General features: G+C 37.7%; 1 protein-coding gene across 4 annotated transcripts; it reads right to left on the bottom strand.

Moving 5' to 3' along the window:
* Positions 1-1,992: 1,992 nt before the first annotated feature.
* On the bottom strand, positions 1,993-19,071 carry LOC145733793 (acyl-coenzyme A thioesterase 9, mitochondrial-like). Of its 4 annotated transcripts, none has more exons than XM_081986778.1 (6): positions 18,932-19,071; positions 18,712-18,870; positions 18,202-18,356; positions 15,275-15,520; positions 10,294-10,409; positions 1,993-3,072 (listed from the first exon to the last, which is right to left on the bottom strand). In XM_081986778.1, the coding sequence occupies exons 3-6, from the start codon at positions 18,311-18,313 to the stop codon at positions 2,239-2,241; spliced, it is 1,308 nt and encodes a 435-aa protein (XP_081842904.1). In that variant the 5' UTR covers positions 18,314-18,356; positions 18,712-18,870; positions 18,932-19,071; the 3' UTR covers positions 1,993-2,238. The 4 variants fall into 4 exon arrangements, with proteins under 4 accessions (XP_081842904.1, XP_081842906.1, XP_081842903.1 ...); XM_081986780.1 differs by lacking the exon at positions 18,932-19,071 and having other exon boundaries at positions 1,993-2,180; positions 2,262-3,072; positions 18,712-18,911; XM_081986777.1 differs by lacking the exon at positions 18,932-19,071 and having other exon boundaries at positions 18,712-18,911.
* Positions 19,072-19,109: the final 38 nt, after the last annotated feature.

Below are 19,109 nucleotides of genomic sequence, written 5' to 3'. Positions count from 1 at the left end.
GCAGATCCTAATACTTGGTTCCTTCGCCAATTGTCAAGAAAACTTAAATTACCTTATGCACTTTCTGTGCTCCTGATAGAAAATTCAATTCTTGACAATTTTGGCAAAAAATCGAATTTTGACTCAGGAGAGCAAAAATGACAGAAAATATACATTTTTAGCTGATCCTAATACTTGGTTCCTTCGCCAATTGTCAAGAAAACTTAAATTACCTTCTGCACTTTCTGTGCTCCTGATAGAAAATTCAATTCTTGACAATTTTTGCAGAAAATTGAATTTTGACTAAAAAGAGCAAAAATGACAGGAAATACATTTTTAGCAGATCCTAATACTTGGTTCCTTCGCCAATTGTCAAGAAAACTTAAATTACCTTATGCACTTTCTGTGCTCCTGATAGAAAATTCAATTCTTGACAATTTTTGCAGAAAATTGAATTTTGACTAAAAAGAGCAAAAATGACAGGAAATACAGTTTTAGCAGATCCTAATACTTGGTTCCTTCGCCAATTGTCAAGAAAACTTAAATTACCTTATGCACTTTCTGTGCTCCTGATAGAAAATTCAATTCTTGACAATTTTGGCAAAAAATCGAATTTTGACTCAGGAGAGCAAAAATGACAGAAAATATACATTTTTAGCTGATCCTAATACTTGGTTCCTTCGCCAATTGTCAAGAAAACTTAAATTACCTTCTGCACTTTCTGTGCTCCTGATAGAAAATTCAATTCTTGACAATTTTTGCAGAAAATTGAATTTTGACTAAAAAGAGCAAAAATGACAGGAAATACATTTTTAGCAGATCCTAATACTTGGTTCCTTCGCCAATTGTCAAGAAAACTTAAATTACCTTATGCACTTTCTGTGCTCCTGATAGAAAATTCAATTCTTGACAATTTTTGCAGAAAATAGAATTTTGACTAAAAAGAGCAAAAATGACAGGAAATACATTTTTAGCAGATCCTAATACTTGGTTCCTTCGCCAATTGTCAAGAAAACTTAAATTACCTTATGCACTTTCTGTGCTCCTGATAGAAAATTCAATTCTTGACAATTTTGGCAAAAAATCGAATTTTGACTCAGGAGAGCAAAAATGACAGAAAATATACATTTTTAGCTGATCCTAATACTTGGTTCCTTCGCCAATTGTCAAGAAAACTTAAATTACCTTCTGCACTTTCTGTGCTCCTGATAGAAAATTCAATTCTTGACAATTTTTGCAGAAAATAGAATTTTGACTAAAAAGAGCAAAAATGACAGGAAATACATTTTTAGCAGATCCTAATACTTGGTTCCTTCGCCAATTGTCAAGAAAACTAAAATTACCTTTTGCACTTTCTGTGCTCCTGATAGAAAATTCAATTCTTGACAATTTTGGCAAAAAATCGAATTTTGACTCAGGAGAGCAAAAATGACAGAAAATATACATTTTTAGCTGATCCTAATACTTGGTTCCTTCGCCAATTGTCAAGAAAACTTAAATTACCTTATGCACTTTCTGTGCTCCTGATAGAAAATTCAATTCTTGACAATTTTTGCAGAAAATTGTCGCACAGAAAGCACAAAAAAAAACACAACTTTTCTTGACAAATTCTAATACTTGGTTCCTTCGCTAATTCCCTTAAATTGCTCTTTACAGCAAACATGCTTTGAAGCAATCTTGTAGAGCGTGAAATTCCCTACAACTCTCTAATTAACACTTTTGCTGTAACTCCTCAAATAACGGAGCTACGATTTGTTGAACGTACACTTTGGAGTTACTGAAGCACTGGAGTGCATCGCAGACAGTTTTCGGCCTGTAACTCCCTTAAATTGCTCTTTACAGCAAACATGCTTTGAAGTAATCTTGCAGAGCGTGAAATTCCCTACAACTCTCTAACTTACACTTTTGCTGTAACTCCTAAATAACGGAGCTACGATTGGTTGAACCTACACTTTATATATGTCACTTTCCAGTCCAGTTTCACATGGTTGTTTGAGAAATTAAAGAACTAAATTGTTCGAAATAACAATTTGATTTATTAGAGTGCAAATAAGTTACAGTAACAAAAATGTCAAAATACCCTAAAATATTCAAGAAAAAATACAACATTTGACTAGAAAATAGCATTAACAACGGAAAAATATAAATTATCTTAACAAGACTAAAACAGCCTCTTCCGGAATAATAATCCATTTAAAGACCTAAAAAATAAATAACGAATTTAAGTAAGGTGAACCAAAGAAAACGGAATTTACCCAATCACAGTTTGCTGTGAAAAGCACCTTGAGTTTCCTTCAAATCTTTATGGAAATGTCTACGCCCATCGACGTACAACATCGCCTCGTAATACGTTTGCGGTATCACTTCCTGGACAACATCCGGCGCTTCCAGGGTAAAATGAAAAGCGTTCGTAGTGGCGGTCAAACCGGACAACGGATTGTACACTTCGGCGAATACGGTCGTTTGAATAAAGTTTTTGTGGGTGAACACCACGGTGGCGTGCATCTGGATCAGGGAATTGACGGCAATCGGATGTTTAAACTGAATATCGCTCATGCTCCTCGTTCTAGGTCGGTATTTGCAAAACATGTAACTCGCGATCCAACTTAATTCGGTCGCTTGGCGCATTATAAATCCACCGAACACGGTGTTGTGCAAGTTACGATCTTCCGGCTGCGCCAGAATGACGTTCGACACTTTGGTGCTGCGCATCCAAGCGCAATGCGCCGGTAGGATGCGTGACGACATGCTAATATCCGCGGGATCGGTGGTTTTCATGTACATTGCGTGCAACAGCTTTTGTTCTTCGGGGGTGGGCACGTGTTTGGACACGTGCGTGTTCCCGATTTCCAAACGGCGCTTCTTCCGGTCTTCCCCGCCCGATAAAATAGTTTTTTCCCGTTCGTCTGCCGGTTCTATCGCGTTCACCACCGAAGAGTAGGAGTTAGTTGGATCTCTCGCCGCTAGCATGAATAGCGCTCTAGTAATGCGCTGCCATTGGCCCTCTTCGAACTGTTCCAACCATACTACCACTTCTAAAGTGGATTTGCCCACCCAACTCACGTGACCTGAGATTTTTATGTCTCTATTTGGCTGAAAGATAACAGCGTGGCATTAATTGTGTGTGTGAGTGTATAGTTGATAGAAGTAACGCTGTACAGATAAACAATCTGCCTCCAAATATCGAAACGGTTAAATGACTTCCTCTACACAGGAGGCTGCGAGGCGGAGATAAGAAGACCTATAGCACCATCATAGGATACTATAGTTTGGCGCTCAAGAAAGACCAAACGGATCATTGGTAAGCCCCAGAGACGATGCAGGAAGGAATTGGATCCGGACTGCTAGAAACAGAAAGGCGTGGAGGGATTTGGAAGAGGCCCACATCCAGGAGTGGATAAATACGGGCTGAGAAGAAGAAGATAGCACTATCGCGGGCATCAGGTATGGTGAGCTTGGGAAAGATACAGACAGACAGAACCAAAAAGACAAAAATGGCTCTGGTGGGATCTGATGGAGATAAGAAGACCTATAGCACTATCATAGGATACTATAGTTTGGCGCCCAAGAGAGACCAAACGGAGCATTGGTAATCCCCAGAGACGTGATATTCAGAATGTTGCAGGAAGGAATTGGACCCGGACTGCTAGAAACAGAAAGGCGTGGAGGGATTTGGAAGAGGCCCACATCCAGGAGTGGATAAATACGGGCTGAGAAGAAGAAGATAGCACTATCGCGGGCATCAGGTATGGTGAGCTTGGGAAAGATACAGACAGACAGAACCAAAAAGACAAAAATGGCTCTGGTGGGATCTGATGGAGATAAGACGACCTATAGCACTATCATAGGATACTATAGTTTGGCGCCCAAGAGAGACCAAACGGAGCATTGGTAATCCCCAGAGACGTGATATTCAGAATGTTGCAGGAAGGAATTGGACCCGGACTGCTAGAAACAGAAAGACGTGGAGGGATTTGGAAGAGGCCCACATCCAGGAGTGGATAAATACGGGCTGAGAAGAAGAAGAAGATAGCACTATCGCGGGCATCAGGTATGAACTTGGGAAAGATGGGACAGACAGAACCAAAAAGACAAAAATGGCTCTGGTGGGATCTTTGGTGTCATGGACCATTAAGGCGGCTGATAGACACCGCATAGAGAAAGCTGCCTTCATCGTTTGACTTATGTAAGTCCTCTAGGAAGGTCAAATAGTCTTATAGAGGCCTCTGCCGCTTTTAAAACGGTTCTCAGTAACATTTAGAGGTCTATCGAACATTCAAAATGATAATTAGTAAGGCAAACGGTAGTAGACAGTCAGAAGACTCCGTCTCGTGCCACAGTAAATTTAAAACAATTCAGGGAAGGTTTAAGACACTTGTAGAGGCTTCTGGCACTTTTAAGAAGGTTCTCAGTAGCGTTTAGAAGTCTCTTTAACCTTCAAAAAGGTCCTAGAGGCATCTGAGAATTTAAAAGAACTCTAGGAAGGTCAAATAGTCTTATAGAGGCCTCTGCCGCTTTTAAAACGGTTCTCAGTAACATTTAGAGGTCGATCGAACATTCAAAATGGTAATTAGTAAGGCAAACTGTAGAAGACAGTCAGAAAACTCCGTCTCGTGCCACGAAATGTAGTCGTCCCGAATTCTGCAACCCGCCTCGGGTTCGTAGATTAATGAAATAGCAAATCATTTCTAAATTATAATAATTGTGAGTGTCAAACCCTCTAGAAAGCTGCCTTCATCCTTTAACTTATGTAAGTAAATTTAAAACAACTCTAGGAAGGTTTAAGACACTTGTAGAGGCTTCTGGCACTTTTACAAAGGTTCTCAGTAGCATTTAGAGGTGTCTTTAACTTTCAAAACGGTCCTAGAGGCATCTGAGAATTTAAACGAACTCTAGGAAGGTGAAAAAGCCTTGTAGAGGCCTCTGGCGCCTTTAAGAAAGTTCTCAGTAACATTTAGAGGTCTGTGGAACTTTCAAAATGGTAATTAGTAAGGCAACCGGTAGAAGACAGTCAGAAGACTCCGTCTCGTGCCACGAAATGTAGTCGTCCCGAATTCTGCAACCCGCACCGGGTTCGTAGATTAATGAAATAGCAAATCATTTCTAAATTATAATAATTGTGAGTGTCAAACCCTCTAGAAAGCTGCCTTCATCCTTTAACTTATGTAAGTAAATTTAAAACAACTCTAGGAAGGTTTAAGACACTTGTAGAGGCTTCTGGCACTTTTACAAAGGTTCTCAGTAGCATTTAGAGGTGTCTTTAACTTTCAAAACGGTCCTAGAGGCATCTGAGAATTTAAACGAACTCTAGGAAGGTGAAAAAGCCTTGTAGAGGCCTCTGGCGCCTTTAAGAAAGTTCTCAGTAACATTTAGAGGTCTGTGGAACTTTCAAAATGGTAATTAGTAAGGCAACCGGTAGAAGACAGTCAGAAGACTCCGTCTCGTGCCACGAAATGTAGTCGTCCCGAATTCTGCAACCGCACCGGGTTCGTAGATTAATGAAATAGCAAATCATTTCTAAATTATAATAATTGTGAGTGCCAAACCCTCTAGAAAGCTGCCTTCATCGTTTAACTTACGTAAGTAAATTTAAAACAACTCTAGGAAGGTTTAAGATACTTGTAGATGCTTCTGGCACTTTTAAGAAGGTTCTCAGTAGCATTTAGAGGTCTCTTTAACTTTCAAAATGGTCCTAGAGGCATCTGAGAATTTAAAAGAACTCTAGGAAGGTCAAAAAGTCTTGTAGAGGCCTCTGGCGCTTTTAAGAAGGTTCTCAGTAGCATTTAGAGGTCTATAGAACTTTCAAAATGATAACTAGTAAGGCAAACGGTAGTAGACAGTGAGAATACTCCGTCTCGTGCCACAGTAAATTTAAAACAATTCAGGGAAGGTTTAAGACACTTGTAGAGGCTTCTGGCGCATTTAAGAAGGTTCTCAGCAACATTTAGAGGTCTATCGAACATTCAAAATGGTAATTAATAAGGCAAACGGTAGAAGACCGTCAGAAAACTCCGTCTCGTGCCACGAAATGTAGTCGTCCCGAATTCTGCAACCCGCACCGGGTTCGTAGATTAATGAAATAGCAAATCATTTCTAAATTATATAAAATTGTGAGTGCCAAACCCTCTAGAAAGCTGCCTTCATCGTTTAACTTATGTAAGTAAATTTAAAACAACTCTAGGAAGGTTTAAGATACTTGTAGAGGCTTCTGGCACTTTTAAGAAGGTTCTCAGTAGCATTTAGAGGTGTCTTTAACTTTCAAAATGCTCCTAGAGGCATCTGAGAATTTAAAAGAACTCTAGGAAAGTCAAAACGTCTTCTAGAAGCCTCTGATGCTTTTATAAAGGTTCTCAGTAGCATTTAGAAGTCTCTTTAACTTTCAAAATGGTCCTAGAGGCTTCTGAGAATTTAAACGAACTCCAGGAAGGTGAAAAAGTCTTGTAGAGGCCTCTGGCGCCTTTAAGAAGGTTCTCAGTAGCATTTAGAGGTCTATAGAACTTTCAAAATGATAACTAGTAAGGCAAACGGTAGTAGACAGTGAGAATACTCCGTCTCGTGCCACAGTAAATTTAAAACAATTCAGGAAAGGCTTAAGACACTTGTAGAGGCTTCTGGCACTTTTAGGAAGGTTCTCAGTAGCATTTAGAGGTCTCTTTAACTTTCAAAATGGTCCTAGAGGCATCTGAGAATTTAAAAGAACTCTAGGAAGGTCAAAAAGTCTTGTAGAGGCCTCTGGCGCTTTTAAGAAGGTTCTCAGCAGCATTTAGAGGTCTATCGAACATTCAAAATGGTAATTAGTAAGGCAAACGGTAGAAGACCGTCAGAAAACTCCGTCTCGTGCCACGAAATGTAGTCGTCCCGAATTCTACAACCCGCACCGGGCTCATAGATTAATGAAATAGCAAATCATTTCTAAATTATATAAAATTGTGAGTGCCAAACCCTCTAGAAAGCTGCCTTCATCGTTTAACTTATGTAAGTAAATTTAAAACAACTCTAGGAAGGTTTAAGATACTTGTAGAGGCTTCTGGCACTTTTAAGAAGGTTCTCAGTAGCATTTAGAGGTGTCTTTAACTTTCAAAATGCTCCTAGAGGCATCTGAGAATTTAAAAGAACTCTAGGAAAGCCAAAACGTCTTCTAGAAGCCTCTGATGCTTTTATAAAGGTTCTCAGTAGCATTTAGAAGTCTCTTTAACTTTCAAAATGGTCCTAGAGGCTTCTGAGAATTTAAACGAACTCCAGGAAGGTGAAAAAGTCTTGTAGAGGCCTCTGGCGCCTTTAAGAAGGTTCTCAGTAGCATTTAGAGGTCTATAGAACTTTCAAAATGATAACTAGTAAGGCAAACGGTAGTAGACAGTGAGAATACTCCGTCTCGTGCCACAGTAAATTTAAAACAATTCAGGAAAGGCTTAAGACACTTGTAGAGGCTTCTGGCACTTTTAGGAAGGTTCTCAGTAGCATTTAGAGGTCTCTTTAACTTTCAAAATGGTCCTAGAGGCATCTGAGAATTTAAAAGAACTCTAGGAAGGTCAAAAAGTCTTGTAGAGGCCTCTGGCGCTTTTAAGAAGGTTCTCAGCAGCATTTAGAGGTCTATCGAACATTCAAAATGGTAATTAGTAAGGCAAACGGTAGAAGACCGTCAGAAAACTCCGTCTCGTGCCACGAAATGTAGTCGTCCCGAATTCTACAACCCGCACCGGGCTCATAGATTAATGAAATAGCAAATCATTTCTAAATTATATAAAATTGTGAGTGCCAAACCCTCTAGAAAGCTGCCTTCATCGTTTAACTTATGTAAGTAAATTTAAAACAACTCTAGGAAGGTTTAAGATACTTGTAGAGGCTTCTGGCACTTTTAAGAAGGTTCTCAGTAGCATTTAGAAGTCTCTTTAGCCTTCAAAATGGTCCTAGAAGCATCTGAGAATTTAAAATAACTCTAGGAAGGTCAAATAGTCTTATAGAGGCCTCTGCCGCTTTTAAGAAGGTTCTCAGCAACATTTAGAGGTCTATCGAACATTCAAAATGGTAATTAATAAGGCAAACGGTAGAAGACCGTCAGAAAACTCCGTCTCGTGCCACGAAATGTAGTCGTCCCGAATTCTGCAACCCGCACCGGGTTCGTAGATTAATGAAATAGCAAATCATTTCTAAATTATATAAAATTGTGAGTGCCAAACCCTCTAGAAAGCTGCCTTCATCGTTTAACTTATGTAAGTAAATTTAAAACAACTCTAGGAAGGTCTAAGACACTTGGAGAGGCTTCTGGTACTTTTAAGAAGGTTCTCAGTAGCATTTAGAGGTCTCTTTAACTTTCAAAATGCTCCTAGAGGCATCTGAGAATTTAAACGAACTCCAGGAAGGTGAAAAAGTCTTGTAGAGGCCTCTGGCGCCTTTAAGAAGGATCTCAGTAACATTTAGAGGTCTGTGGAACGATAGTTAGTAAAGAAAACGGTAGTAGACAGTGAGAATACTCCGTCTCGTGCCACAGTAAATTTAAAACAATTCAGGGAAGGTTTAAGACACTTGCAGAGGCTTCTGCATTTGAAATGTGGTGCTGGAGAAGAATGTTACGCATTCCATGGACGGCTAGAAGAACAAACGTGTCAATTCTTAATGAACTGGACGTCACGGATCGACTATCTACCGTCTGCCGCACATCACATGCAGAAATGAGGATAACATAGAGAAGTACAGGGCAAAGTAGAAGACCCAGATGCCGATCTCCGTCACGTTGGCTGGACCAAGTAAGGAACATCACGGGTCAACCATTGCAAACGAATTTCCGCCTGAGGATCGCCACCTTACGAGCTGCAAGTAGCCATTGTCACGTTGCTTCAGACAGAAAGATGAAGACATGAAGAAGATAAGCCGTGGTTCAATGGAATTTCTTCCTGACGTTTCGTCGTGGAATACGGTCGTAGCCAATACGTAAGAGCAGAAACCTCACGGATTGAAAAGCAATCTCACTTTTGGAAGGAAACGTTCAGCAGACTGCAGCAAAGTGTCCTATTTTCCCGCAGTTGTAGCAGGCGGGTCTATTGTCTCTAGTTCTTGAGGAGAGTTGCAGCATACGCCCTTCTGGGGGTTTTCTTTCCATAGGGCGGGTGTTTTCGAATTGGCGTTGTCTGAATGCTGGTGGCGGGGTGGTTTCCACAGAGGCGTTATCTATCGTAATGCACAGCAAGTTTCGGAAGGCCTGGTTAGGGAAATGCGTGAGCCAGTAGTATTTTGCCCTGGATTCGTCTCTTAGGCCGTTGCGGAAATTATCTTGGAACCCGTCAAGGTCTACTACTTGCTACTCTTCGTATAGGACCCTTAGGTCGTTTGGAGTTGGTTTGGAAACCGAAAAAGAAGGACATCTAGCTTTCTTGAATGTAATGGTGACAAGGAAACCTAATGGAACACTGGTTCACAGGGTGTATCGAAATCCAACACACACGAATCGTTATCTCAATAGAGATCAAAACCCTATCGGAGCGGACAAGAAGGATTTGCGAATCATCAGAGTTAGAAAAGGAGCTTAAACATCTGGAAAGGTTTTTCGTATGGAACGGATACAGCAGACAACAATTCAACAGAACCACTCGCCCAAGAAAGATCGAACTACGTAGACAACAAACGGGGGATGTTGAAGAGAAAGTTGGTTGGACTGAAAGATCACGGATAGGATTGGAAGGATTTTAGAGAAGCACAAAGTCAAGACGGTCTTTAAACCAACCCGCACGACACAACAGAGTCTCAGATCGGCCAAGGACAAACGGGATCCTTTAGCGGCTTCTGGAGTTTACAGGATCCCGTGCAGCTGTGGATCCGTCTATACATTGGAACGACTAAACGGAGTGTCAACACGAGAAGTTGCAGAGCACAAGAGAAGTTGCAGACTGGGACACTTTCCAGAAGACACGATTGCACTTCGACCGTTACGTCATCTCCTTTGATAATGTCCGCCGCAGATGTGGACGAAACGTCAGGAAGAAATTCTATTAGACCACGGCTTATAAGCCCGGATAACTTTCATATTTTAGTTTATTAAGAAGGATTTAGCATGCACCAACAACGCATTTTCAAAATAACTCGGTTAATACAAAAGGTATATTGAAAAGAGATTAATATTAGATTTTTGGTAAAATTCATCATCAAGGAGCCAAATTTTCTTGGAAAATAGATTATAAAAATTGCATACGAATCTCAGTTATTTGAAAAGATTGACAAGAAAGTTTAAATTGGGACAAAATTGAGGAGTTTGGAGTCGAATACAATGCCGCTTTAAAAATTTAAAAACTCTTAGTACTTCCGGAGATAAAACGAAATTACCTTTGGCATATATTCAGTGAACTCAATTCTGTCCACCAGTACGGTCACCAACGTCTGAGGGAAGTTAACTCCTTTTGGTACAGCTGGGTTGAGTATATGCTTGCGAGCCACAATCACTATAACAAAAGACATTAAAACCTACAATGTAAGTTGTGTTTGAAGCTCCATGGAGCTAAATTTGACAGTTGGGACGCTAAGAAACATTTTAGTACTTTGCTGACGTCACTTGACAGCTGTCATAACTGTCAAAACTCACTCAACAGTGACTTGAAAGTATAAAATGCCAAATAGTGTGTTCCTTTGAGGAATTGCACTGTAAGTTGTATTTACAGCTCCATGGAGCAAAATTTGACAGTTTGGACGTTAAGAAACATTTTAGTACTTTGCTGACGTCACTTGACAGCTGTCATAACTGTCAAAACTCACTCAACAGTGACTTAAAAGTATAAAATGCCAAATAGTGTGTTCCTTTGAAGAATTGCTGTGTACGTTGTATTTACAGCTCCATGGAGCAAAATTTGACAGTTGGGACGCTAAGAAACATTTTAGTACTTTGCTGACGTCACTTGACAGCTGTCATAACTGTCAAAACTTACTCAACAGTGATTTGAAAGTATAAAATACCTAATAGATGTATTCCTTTGAAAAATTGCATTGTAAGTTGTATTTACAGCTCCATAGAGCTAAATTTGACAGTTGGGACGCTAAGAAACAATTTAATACTTTGCTTACGTCACTTGACAGCTGTCATAACTATCAAAACCTACTGAACAGTGACTTGAAATTATAAAATGCCAAATAAACGTGTTCCTTTGAGGAATTGCACTGTAAGTTGTATTTACAGCTCCATGGAGCAAAGTTTAACAGTTTGGACGTTAAGAAACATTTTAGTACTTTGCTTACGTCACTTGACAGCTGTCATAACTGTCAAAACTCACTCAACAGTGACTTAAAAGTATAAAATGCCAAATAGTGTGTTCCTTTGAAGAATTGCTGTGTACGTTGTATTTACAGCTCCATGGAGCAAAATTTGACAGTTGGGACGCTAAGAAACAATTTAATACTTTGCTTACGTCACTTGACAGCTGTCATAACTGTCAAAACTTACTCAACAGTGATTTGAAAGTATAAAATACCTAATAGATGTATTCCTTTGAAAAATTGCATTGTAAGTTGTATTTACAGCTCCATAGAGCTAAATTTGACAGTTGGGACGCTAAGAAACAATTAAATACTTTGCTTACGTCACTTGACAGCTGTCATAAATGTCAAAACTTACTGAACAGTGACTTGAAATTATAAAATGGCAAATAAACGTGTTCCTTTGAGGAATTGCACTGTAAGTTGTATTTACAGCTCCATGGAGCAAAATTTGACAGTTGGGATGCTAAGAAACAATTTAATACTTTGCTTACGTCACTTGACAGCTGTCATAACTGTCAAAACTTACTCAACAGTGATTTGAAAGTATAAAATACCTAATAGATGTATTCCTTTGAAAAATTGCATTGTAAGTTGTATTTACAGCTCCATAAAGCTAAATTTGACAGTTGGGACGCTAAGAAACAATTAAATACTTTGCTTACGTCACTTGACAGCTGTCATAAATGTCAAAACTTACTGAACAGTGACTTGAAATTATAAAATGGCAAATAAACGTGTTCCTTTGAGGAATTGCACTGTAAGTTGTATTTACAGCTCCATGGAGCAAAATTTGACAGTTGGGATGCTAAGAAACAATTTAATACTTTGCTTACGTCACTTGACAGCTGTCATAACTGTCAAAACTTACTCAACAGTGATTTGAAAGTAAAAAATACCTAATAGATGTATTCCTTTGAAAAATTGCATTGTAAGTTGTATTTACAGCTCCATAAAGCTAAATTTGACAGTTGGGACGCTAAGAAACATTTTAGTACTTTGCTGACGTCACTTGACAGCTGTCATAACTGTCAAACTCACTCAACAGTGACTTGAAAGTATAAAATGCCAAATAGTGTGTTCCTTTGAAGAATTGCAGTGTACGTTGTATTTACAGCTCCATGGAGCTAAATTTGACAGTTGGGACGCTAAGAAACAATTTAATACTTTGCTTACGTCACTTGACAGCTGTCATAACTGTCAAAACTTACTCAACAGTGACTTGAAATTATAAAATGCCAAATAAACGTGTTCCTTTGAGGAATTGCACTGTAAGTTGTATTTACAGCTCCATGGAGCAAAATTTGACAGTTTGGACGTTAAGAAACATTTTAATTCTTTGCTGACGTCACTTGACAGCTGTCATAACTGTCAAACTCACTCAACTGTGACTTGAAAGTATAAAATGCCAAATAGTGTGTTCCGTTGAAGAATTGCAGTGTACGTTGTATTTATAGCTCCATGGAGCAAAATTTGACAGTTGGGACGCTAAGAAACAATTTAATACTTTGCTTACGTCACTTGACAGCTGTCATAACTGTCAAAACTTACTGAACAGTGACTTGAAAGTATAAAATGCCAAATAGATGTATTCCTTTGAAAAATTGCATTGTAAGTTGTATTTACTGCTCCATGGAGCTCAATTTGACAGTTGGGACATTAAAAGACATTTTAATTCTTTGCTTACGTCACTTGACAGCTGTCATAACTGTCAAAACTCACTTAACAATGACCTGAAGTATAAAATGCCAAATAAACGTGTTCCTTTGGGGAATTGCATTGTAAGTTGTATTTACTGCTCCATGGAGCTAAATTTGACAGTTGGGACGTCAAGAAACATTTTAATACTCTGCTTAGGTCAGTTGACAGGTGTCACAACTGTCAAAACTCACTTAACAATGACCTGAAGTATAAAATTCCAAATAGATGTGTTCCTTTGAAGAATTGCACTGTAAGTTGTATTTACAGCTCCATGGAGTTAAATTTGACATTTGGGACGTCAAGAAACATTTTACTACTCTGCTTACGTCACTTGACAGCTGTCAGAACTGTCAAAAGTCACTTAACAGTGACCTAAAAGTATAAAATGCCAAATAGATGTGTTCCTTTGAGGAATTGCACTGTAAGTTGTATTTACAGCTCCATGGTGCTAAATTTGACAGTTGGGACGCTAAGAAACAATTTAATACTTTGCTTACGTCACTTGACAGCTGTCATAACTGTCAAAACTTACTCAACAGTGATTTGAAAGTATAAAATACCTAATAGATGTATTCCTTTGAAAAATTGCATTGCAAGTTGTATTTACAGCTCTATGGAGCTAAATTTGACAGTTGGGACGCTAAGAAACAATTTAATACTTTGCTTACGTCACTTGACAGCTGTCATAACTGTCAAAACTCACTTAACAATGACCTGAAGTATAAAATTCCAAATAAACATGTTCCTTTGAGGAATTGCATTGTAAGTTGTATTTACTGCTCCATGGAGCTAAATTTGACAGTTGGGACGTCAAGAAACATTTTTATACTCTGCTTAGGTCAGTTCACAGGTGTCATAACTGTCAAAAGTCACTTAACAGTGACCTACAAGTATAAAATGCCAAATAGACGTGTTTCTTTGAGGAATTGCACTGTAAGTTGTATTTACAGCTCCATGGAGCTAAATTTGACAGTTGGGACGTCAAGAAACATTTTAATTCTTTCTTTAAAGTCACTTGACAGCTGTCAGAACTGTCAAAACTCACAGTAACCTGAAAGTGTAAAATGCCAAAAAGATGTGTTACTTTGAGGAATTGCACTGTCAGTTGTATTTACAGCTCCATGGAGCCAAATATGATAGTTGTGGCGTTAAGGAACATTTTAATACTTTGCTTACGTCACCTGACAGCTGTCATAACTGTCAAAGCTCACTCACCAGTGACTTGAAAGTATAAAATACCAAATAGATATGTTACTTTGAAGAATTGCAGTGTATGTTGTGTTTACAGCTCCATGGTGCTAAATTTGACAGTTGGGACGCTAAGAAACAATTTAATACTTTGATTACGTCACTTGACAGCTGTCATAACTGTCAAAATTCACTCACCAATGATCTGAAAGTATAAAACGTCAAATAGATGTGTTTTTCTGAGGAATTGCACTGTAAGTTGTATTTACTGTTCCATGGAGCCAAATTTGACAGTTTGGACGTTAAAGAATACTTGATGCTACTTACATCACTTAACGTCACAACCGTCAAACCAAATTCGCTTCATAGAACTATAAATACAATGTGCAATGCGAATTATCCAAACGGTAGAACTATTTTCGATTTTTGACAACTATCGAAGTGTCACTTAGTCTCACAAATATCAAATTTAAGGCTCTATTGAGATTTAAATACAAGGTACAACTGTAACGTGTAACTGTGTTTTGATAGTTACAAGCTATGATTGCTGCGAAGTGTCATTAAGTGTCAACTAATAAATGTAACGTCTTAAACTGTCATTTTACGTCACAACTGCCCAATTTAACTCACACAGAGTTACGAATATCAATTTGCGGCGTTATTAACCAAAGAGACGCGACTGCTTGACATTTTACAGTTTCACGGCACCGTTTAATGAGCTTTGACAGCTGTCAGATAAGCCTGTCATTAAACATTAAACGTCATAATACAGTTCGTAAAAGTGGCTCACGTTTTTGCAACTACACGAACATTGTCGAAATGACTGAACCAATGATTTGAATATAATTTTCAAGCTCTTCCTCATTTTTTAAGAAGTTTTCTGTAAATTCTTCTTGGAGAAAATAGCTTTTGTTATCTGTGTAAGCTAAATACAGCAATATATGTTTCTGCTTGTTGGCTTCAGCAGACATGCTACCATAAACACATATTTTATCACCAAAGGGAAGGAAAAAAGGATCAAATCCAATAAGTTGAAATGAGGGCATTTACTAGTATTTTTGGAACTGATTACTGACACATAATAGACTTTCCACTGAATTTACAATGTTACAATGTTGTCTTGTTATTAAATAAAATTCGTATTACTGTTAAATTATTGATTCCAACTTACCAGTGAAAATATCCATATCTTCTACAAGTCTACCAAGCCTAACTGACCCCAGGAATGTAGTGTATTTTTCTTGTAAGCCCACATCGCGAGACAATGGTATTATAGCTGCTATATAACTGTCTTTCATCGACCTTTTTGGCAGATCCTCCTGTGATTTCGGTAGATATTTAGTGAGATGCTCTCGATCCACCGAAAAGGGCTTGAAAGGATGATCAACTCCCATTTCTTTTGCCAAAGCCAGTTTCACTGCAACAAGCAATGTTTGTGGAGCAATGTGGTTTCAAGTGTACAAACTGTAGGAATTAGTGGGCATTAAATTAGTATTTTAGAAAGTATTAATATAAAATTGAGAACGTCTAAATTATATTATAAAAATCATATCTAACATTCAAATTTAAACGTAAATGAAGTTTGGTAATTTCAGTGAAATCCATTGGAAAACAACGAAATTTTACTTTAACCGATTTTGATGCTCTCTAGCGGCCAAACGGTAACACTAACCAATCAACTTTTATACGTCAATAGATAGCTCATTTCATTGGCTATCTATTGACATATAAAAGAATATACAAAGTGTAGCAAATAAGCCAATTATTGAAGATTGAATAAAATAATGCGCGAGATGTCTTCGCTTCTTTGACGCCCTCTAGCGGCCAAACCATATTAACCCAAGTTGGGGTATTTTTAGAAATCTCATTTCATTGGCTATCTATTGACGTATAAAACTCTACCAAAAATACTGCTAATAAAAGAATTATTGAAGATTGAACAAAAGGATGCACCAAAAAAAGTCATAAATAAATAGTCGACTTTGAGGTCCTCTAGCGGCCAAACGGTATCAATAACCAATCAACTTTTATATGGCAATAGAAAGCTCATTTCATTGGCTACCCATTGACATATAAAAGTTTATACAAAGTGTTGCAAATCAGCTAATTATTGGAAATTTAACAAAAGGATGCACCAAAAAAAGTCATAAATAAATAGTCGACTTTGAGGTCCTCTAGCGGCCAAACGGTATCACTAACCAATCAACTTTTATACGTCAATAGAAAGCCCATTTCATTGGCTATCCATTGACATATAAAAGTATATAGAAAGTGTAGCAAATAAGCTAATTATTGAAGATTGAACAAAAAGGATGTGCGAGATGTCTTCGTTTCTTTGACGCCCTCTAGCGGCCAAACCGTCCAACCTATATTAACCCAAGTTGGGGTATTTGTAAAAAGCTCATTTCATTGGCTATCTGACGTATAAAACTCTACCAAAAATACTGCCAATAAAAGAATTATTGAAGATTGAACAAAAGGATGTACCAAAAAAGTCATAAATAAATAGTCGACTTTGAGGTCCTCTAGCGGCCAAACGGTATCACTAACCAATCAACTTTTATATGGCAATAGAAAGCTCATTTCATTGGCTATCCATTGACATAAAAAAGTTTATACAAAGTGTTGCAAATAAGCTAATTATTGGAAATTTAACAAAAGGATGCACCAAAAAAAGTCATAAATAAATAGTCGACTTTCAGGCCCTCTAGCGGCCAAACGGTATCACTAACCAATAACTTTTATACGTCAATAGAAAGCTCATTTCATTGGCTATCCATTAACATATAAAAGTTTATACAAAGTGTTGCAAATAAGCTAATTATTGAAGATTGAACAAAAGGATGCACCAAAAAAAGTCATAAATAAATAGTCGACTTTGAGGCCCTCTAGCGGCCAAACGGTATCACTAACCACTCAACTTTTATACGTCAATAGAAAGCTCATTTCATTGGCTATCGATTGACATATAAAAGTTTATACAAAGTGTAGCAAATAAGCTACTTATTGAAGATTGAACAAAAAGATGCACAAAAAGTCTTAAAAAAAGTAATCATCTTTGACGCCCTCTAACGGCCAAACCGTCCAACCTATATTAACCCAAGTTGGGGTATTTTTAGAAAGCTCATTTCATTGGTTATCTTTTGACGTATAAAACTCTACCAAAAATACTGGTAATAAACGAATTATTGAAGATTGAACAAAAGGATGCACCAAAAAAAGTCATAAATAAATAGTCGACTTTGAGGTCCTCTAGCGGCCAAACCGTTCAACCTATTAACCCAAGTCTTGATATTTTTAGAAAGCTCATTTCTTTGGCTATCCATTGGCGTATAAAACTATACCAAAAATAATGCCATTAAGCGAGTTTTTGAGTATTAAACAAAAGAATACACCAAAAAAGTTTGTCAACGTTGACGCCTTCTAGCGGCCAAACGGTATCACTAACGAATCAACTTTTATATGTCAATAGAAAGCTCATTTCATTGGCTATCTAATGAAGTATAAAACTTTGCCAAAAATACGCTAATAAACGAATTATTAAAGATTGAACAAAAGGATGCACCAAAAAATTATTCATCTTTGACGCCCTCTAGGGCCCAAACCATCCAACCTATTAACCCAAATTGGGTATTTTTAGGAAGCTCATTTCATTGGCTATCCATTGACGTATAAAACTCCACCAAAAACAATGCCATTCAGCGAGTTTTTTAGGATTAAACAAAAGAATACACCAAAAAAAAATGTTCAACTTTGACGCCCTCTAGCGGCCAAACGGTATCACTAACCAATCAACTTTTATACCTCAATAGAAAGCTCATTTCATTGGCTGTCCATTGACATATAAAAGTATACACATAGTGTTACAAATACGCGTGGTATTTACGGTTTAGTGACAGGGTGTACCAGAAACACTTTTTGGATACCAGAAACACAGGAAATATGTCTAAAATTTGAGGTAGAATCCAAAAATGCAAAAATATACAGGGTGTCTCATTTTAAATAAACAGCAGTTGATATCTACTAGAAATTACGGGGCATTACAAAGAATTAGTGTACAAAATTTTACTCAGCAATTTGAGTTTACTAAATACTTACACTCAGATAAAGTAACTTTAATTTCACTGGGACCTGTTGTCGCTTCATGCCTTCTAATTTCTTGTCCAAATTGATATCCTGTGAGAGGAAGCCCATCGTGTAGCAAGCTCATGGTACAGATCCCATTGACAACTGTCACTTCTCTAGCCTTTCTACTAAAGTGCAATCAAAACTGATAATAGCCAAAGGTCAACAACAGAGGTGTATTAAGCGAGTTTATTGATTTGGTCACTTACTTTACCCAACTGAAACTTGTCCTATTCAATAACCGAATAACTGACATTCTCACCAGTGAAGTTTGTCTGAACTGTTTGGTTTCACTGCTTTTTAATTCAGCTTTAATAATTTTAACAATTTTTAGGTCATTTCAGATAAAAGCAAGAGTTTTCAATGAGGAGGTTTTTCAGCCAAAATGTCAAGGATGACACGTCATTAATGGTCATTAGACAGGACAAAGGTTAGAGTACAAAGTGCCAAAACTGTGCAAAAATGTTATGTTATACTACTCACTTTGTCTTGGAGGCAAAATCTGTCCCCAATCTTGTAATGGGGTCCAAAGTTCTTCCTTAATTCTCTAATATGGTAACTGATGTAAAACAAACCAGGAAAAATTATAAAAAGCTGTTTTTTTTCTTCCAAGGCCCCAAGCAGACCAGTCCTACCCTGAATCTTTAAACAATTAATCACATTTTTTATAATTAAATAATTGTTTATACCATGGTTTTCTAACCTACAATAAAAACCGCGTTTAGCACTTAAGCAGCATGCTTTAAGTTGTTAAGCGTATATCAACAAAGTGAAAAAAAATGCAAATTAATTTAAGCACGCAACTCTAAAGTGCAATAAAACACAGGAAATTTTCAAAAAACACCACAAATATCTCATAAAAACCAGGAAAAACTAAACTT

Source organism: Ips typographus, linkage group LG9 (assembly GCF_016097725.1).
Source record: "Ips typographus isolate SLU linkage group LG9, UJ_Ityp_2.0, whole genome shotgun sequence".
Taxonomy (NCBI): Eukaryota; Metazoa; Arthropoda; class Insecta; order Coleoptera; family Curculionidae; genus Ips; species Ips typographus.
Note: the sequence above shows the minus strand (reverse complement) of the source record. Positions and strands in the feature narration are given on the sequence as shown.